Genomic DNA, 5,147 nt, shown 5'->3' with positions numbered 1-5,147 from the left:
GGCTTCTTCAGGGCTGTCAGATTGAAACAAAGATGACAACAGTTGTTTCAATGTTATTGTGGTTGATGACAATCTGACACCTCTGATGAAGCCCTGTAAAGTGGGGCGAAACGTTGGTTAACAATATATTTTTATTATACTATTATGATACCTTTATTGACCGCTACCCGGATTATCTTCCTACAATCTACTTCATACGGTCAACAATCTTCTTCCAAAGGAAAATTATTATATTTATTTATATATATAAGATATTATTTTACAAAAGCAACTGATTTAAACTACGTAATAAAATAATTTGTAATTATAAAAACGAAAACGAAAAAAAAAGTAAGATGATACTCGATTACTCTAAGGATGGAAGAAGGAATATATATTTGAGGTGTACTAGAATAATATTTTTAAAATGCCTCATTCTGTAATAATTTCAAGGATTTTTCTCGTTAGACATTTGAGGAGTTTTATGTAAAATAAATTAAAAACAGTTTTATCTACAAGAACCTATTTTGTTCACATGATATTTTCATAATTGTACTAAATTGTACAATTCCTAAGATCAGGAAAAATATTTAAAAATACCATATTTTTTTTTTAAATTTTAATTTATCTAATTATTATTTTAGTAATGACTTTAACTTTACCTAACTAGAGCAGAGTGCCTCATCCTGTGGACCAGCCAACTTGTAAGGAGGGTCAAGGAGTTTGTCTTCTATTTTCCTCCGACCTACTACCATGGGCCCCCTGTCTACACTGGCGGCACCTTTTTTGGTATGATAGATGAAAAACATATTTTTAAAAATATATTTCTTTATTTATTTTTTACATCTTTTTCTATTTTATCTGGTCATCTAGTTTTTGATATTAAAAAAAATTATACAAAATAAAATTCAGTATAACACGATACAAATAAAAAAAATAGGGCTTAAATTTGTATTGATTAAAATTAAATAAAGAAATCAGTGAATTTAATAGGAAAATTAAGAGTGCAGATTTTATTATTTGCAAAGAAAAAACTATTAAATAAAAAAATATTACAAATTATTCAGAAAAATTATTGAAACACAATATTTTTAAAAAATAATCCATTGAATTAATAATAAGTAATTGTAAACAAAAAAATATATGTAGGAACAGAAACTATTTTTCATAACAGTTAAGAAAAAGATAATTATTAAGGTACTTTTTGTTAATACGTTTTTATCTCTTTCTCTATTAAAAACAATTATTCCCTGGAAATGATTACAATATTGCTGATTGTTTTCAAATTTTAATATTTTTATAAAGTAAAAGGAAAGAAAATATATTTTGATAACATAATATATTAATAAATTTTTACTTTATTCTTAATTATTTATTATAACAATTTGACACAAAATAACAATGAATTTTATGAATGTTTTTATTGCTAAAAGGCTAATTTTTTATCTTCGATAAGGTATCTTGAGGACGAAGGAGAGCTACGAAACATCAAATATAAATAAAAAGATTAAAAATAGGAACCTAAAAATAGTTATAACCTACAAAAAAAATTGTATTTTTCCAGGAATTATTTTAAAAACCATTAAAAATAGATTTTAGTATAATTGTTCCAAAATACTTTATATTTTCCCTTCAGTGTCTTTAGTGGCCTAATCAGTTCTTAAATGAATTCTAAATGGAATTTAAAACGTAAAAAAACAAGTTTTTATTTTATGGATATGTGCCCTTTCGAAAGTAAGCTCCTTAATTGTTTTAATTTAGAAATTAATAGAATGTTATTAACAGAATTACTACTCTATGCTATAAAATAAAATAAAAAATATAAAATCATAGATTCATAAAAATTAAAATAAAATGATAACACAATATTTGTTGGATATTAATGTTATTATTTTGCAGACACTTTTAAATGTGTTCTAGCGTAATATTTAATAATGTTGATAAATCTTGATAATAAAGCTGAGGTTTTTATTATTATCTTTTTTAAGTTATTGTATTTTGGTTGAATTTTGATGATGGATGGACTGTGTTTTTATAACTGTCGTTTGTTGAGAGGTTCTGGAATATGTTCTCAGTGAAAGTGGAGAAGCCTCCTTCTGCGAACTAAAACTGTTGGAGGAGACTTTTACCTGCAGATATTGTTAGGGCAATTCGGATAGTTACTTTGTAATATGTTTCCTACCTACAGGTACCCAGAGAAATAGTTACAAACGATTCATGCAGGTTAAGGTGATATGTAATATAACATAACTGATGGACCTAAACATAATGGAATTGTAATTTATTCTTTAAATAATTACTGAAATTAATTTTAAACTTTTGATAAAAATGATGAAACTTTGTAAAAGCAAATTATATTTTTAGGAGGTGGGTCTGGAGTTCCTTCTGGATGGAGACCGGTCTCTCTGAGGCCTGGTGGGAATAAACCTACAACTCCAAAACCAGGGGGAAGAAAACCTCCGGCTCCAAGACCAGGGGGGACGAAGCCATCAAATCTGAATCCAGGAAGTGATAAATCAAAAGGAACAAGACCCACGTCACGTAGACCGGCCGGAACGAAACCCACAACACCAAGAACGACGACTAGGATATCCACAACTGCAAGTACAACGACTAGGATATCCACAACTGCAAGTACAACGACTGCAACCTTTCCGACTCAAGAAACAGTCCAAGATGAAACAACAGTCAGGCCGTTTTACAACATGCTCTGTGGAGTGTGCCCGCCCATGAAGCAGTGTCTGTGCCCAGGAGTCCATTTTTAGTTAATGGGCTAGGTGGGATGCAAACTCATTGCATGGAACTAACAAAGGATCAAAAAAGGAGGATATCTAATCAGCCCATAAATAATGAAAATATTTATTATTTGTCCATCAGCACTATGTAACATCATCAATGAATTCAAAAGTAGGTGATAGTATATTGATGGGCAAGACTGATTCCAGTTTGTAGCGTAAGAATTACAAATAGTAAATAGAATATTTAGTTCAATTTCTCCATGTGTTATTTTTTCATATAGAAAATAAGTGTCACTTTGTAAAGGGAGTTAAATCCATAACTCATCTTTTGGTCTATTATATCCTTTCCCTGTATTTAATTATGTCTCTAATAAACACAAATTGTAAATTTTAATCATAACCTGAACCACCATCCCGAAACCCTGGCAGGTAAAATTTATAAAAGATATTAATTTTAAAAGTCCGCAAACTAGTAAATTGTTAATAGTGAGTTGGCATGGAAATACGCCTGTGTTATACCGAGGCGTATGAAAGAAGATAAAAATATCTAATTTTAAACTTTGTTCTCTTTTACATAGAAGACAGTTTAACTAAACCCCTTTATTTATTAATTTTTTTTATTATAAAATTAGACTAATTTCAAGTAACTATATGAACAACTTTAAATGTTAAGGAAAAATTTGAAATAGTAGAAGTGAACGAGGTCCATCAAAAATTGGACGATTTCATAATTTCACTTTAATTCTGTATTTTAATAGCCATTGCAAATAAAAGCAAACAGAATTAATGTTTGTATATTTTTAACGCAAAACTATGATTTTATACAAGTACTTATCAAAACAATAAACATGAATTGTGTATACCATATAATTTGCAATATTGTATCTATTTATTTTTGTATTCGTTTATCTGCTTATTTAGATTTATGAATGAAACCTCTTATTAGGTGAAAACTCTTATAAAATATAGTTGCATTTAATTTATTAATTCAAAATCGTTACAGAACTGTACTTACAACTGTAAGAAGTCATAATTTAAAAATTATGAAATGAGGACTCACAAAGACCGAAATCAAAATATATTAAAAAGAGACTTAAATTAAACAATAAATTGTTATAAGTTGGAAAATCATAGAAAAAAATAAGAAAATTTGGGTTATTCTTCATCTCTTGGAGTACAATAATAATTCAGAAGATACCATAAAAGTAGACATTAAAGTAAACGAAATCGTCAATCATTGAGGTATGCCTAGTATGAAAAAATTAATTTCCCATACGTAAGTGAGGTAAATAATTTATCATACATTAAAATAATTATATATATTATTAACTATCTGTTAATTATTAAGTACTAATTATTATATTAATTCAAATTTCTAAAGTAGCAACTATTTAACTAAAATTCTGTAAGGAGAATAAATAAATAATGCTTTTCTTCTATTTTGAACAAAATAATTTATATTTTTTAAGCAATTACATTGAACTTAGAAAACATAAATTTCTATGGTTACATTTCATCATAAAAAATGACTGTATAACCGAAAAGATACAACAAAAAATTTCAAGGACAACCTTATTTCAGTCAAATTGCTGATAATATTAACTACAAAATAATTATAAAAATTGAACTGGAAAAAAAAAATTATAAATATTTTCCCATTCGATAACATTTATGACTTGTTTTTATAATATAATAATAAAATAAAATAAAAATGAGCTGCTATTAGTTAACATTTTTACCGAGTGAAAACTGAGGTATTAATTTAATTTTCCTTAAAATAACCAAGACATAAATAATACTTTGATTTATTGCAGTATTCTTTATTAATTGTACATTAAGTTTTAATTTTTAAATGTTTAATGTTTAGTAGGGTTAGTGATAAGCGTAATTATAACAGCTAACAGATAACTGGTATGTATGTATTAATTATTATTAAAAGTAGAAATTTCAAAATTGAGCGGAACCACATCCAAAGAACTTATGACACAATTGTGTGTAGCACCAGTGTTATAACTTTCATGTAATTGTGTAAAAATGAACAGAGGTGTCACCATGAGATATTATGCATAATGTTTTTAATCGGAGTTTTGATTGAAAATATAATTAAATTAAATTAATAGAAAACTTGAAAGAATGACAATTTATTGTAATCCCTGCGGTCGATAAGCTGCAATGCTTTGTTAGCAAACCATTAATGCTTGATTATTTCTTTTTGGCATTTCTATTTTAAAAATAGTTTTAAAACGAGAGTTTTAAACAATTTATTTTTTCTTGAAGATTTTAGGGTCACGTAAAAATGACATTGCGTGTTCAGGCAGGAATCACGGTTGCTAAATTATTTTTACAGAGCAGTTCATGGTAGTAATTTCAATACACCCAACTGGATTCATTAAAATATTTAAGTAGATGCCACGATCGGTAGTAAGATAA

The 5,147-nt window shown here is 27.3% G+C and overlaps 1 protein-coding gene across 1 annotated transcript in view; it reads left to right on the top strand.

Moving 5' to 3' along the window:
* The window catches only part of LOC106686654 (salivary glue protein Sgs-3), a 10,604-nt gene extending 7,493 nt beyond the window's left edge, over nt 1–3,111 (top strand). The window contains exons 3-4 of the mRNA XM_067052576.1: nt 650–768; nt 2,344–3,111. Coding sequence (XP_066908677.1) covers nt 650–768; nt 2,344–2,744 — 520 coding nt within the window. The 3' untranslated portion in view covers nt 2,745–3,111. The remainder of the gene's footprint in view (nt 1–649; nt 769–2,343) is intronic.
* The last annotated feature ends 2,036 nt before the right edge of the window (nt 3,112–5,147 follow it).

The sequence above is a fragment of the Halyomorpha halys genome, unplaced genomic scaffold (assembly GCF_000696795.3).
Source record: "Halyomorpha halys isolate HHAL.00 unplaced genomic scaffold, Hhal_1.1 Scaffold859.1, whole genome shotgun sequence".
Classification (NCBI taxonomy): Eukaryota; Metazoa; Arthropoda; class Insecta; order Hemiptera; family Pentatomidae; genus Halyomorpha; species Halyomorpha halys.
Note: the sequence above shows the minus strand (reverse complement) of the source record. Positions and strands in the feature narration are given on the sequence as shown.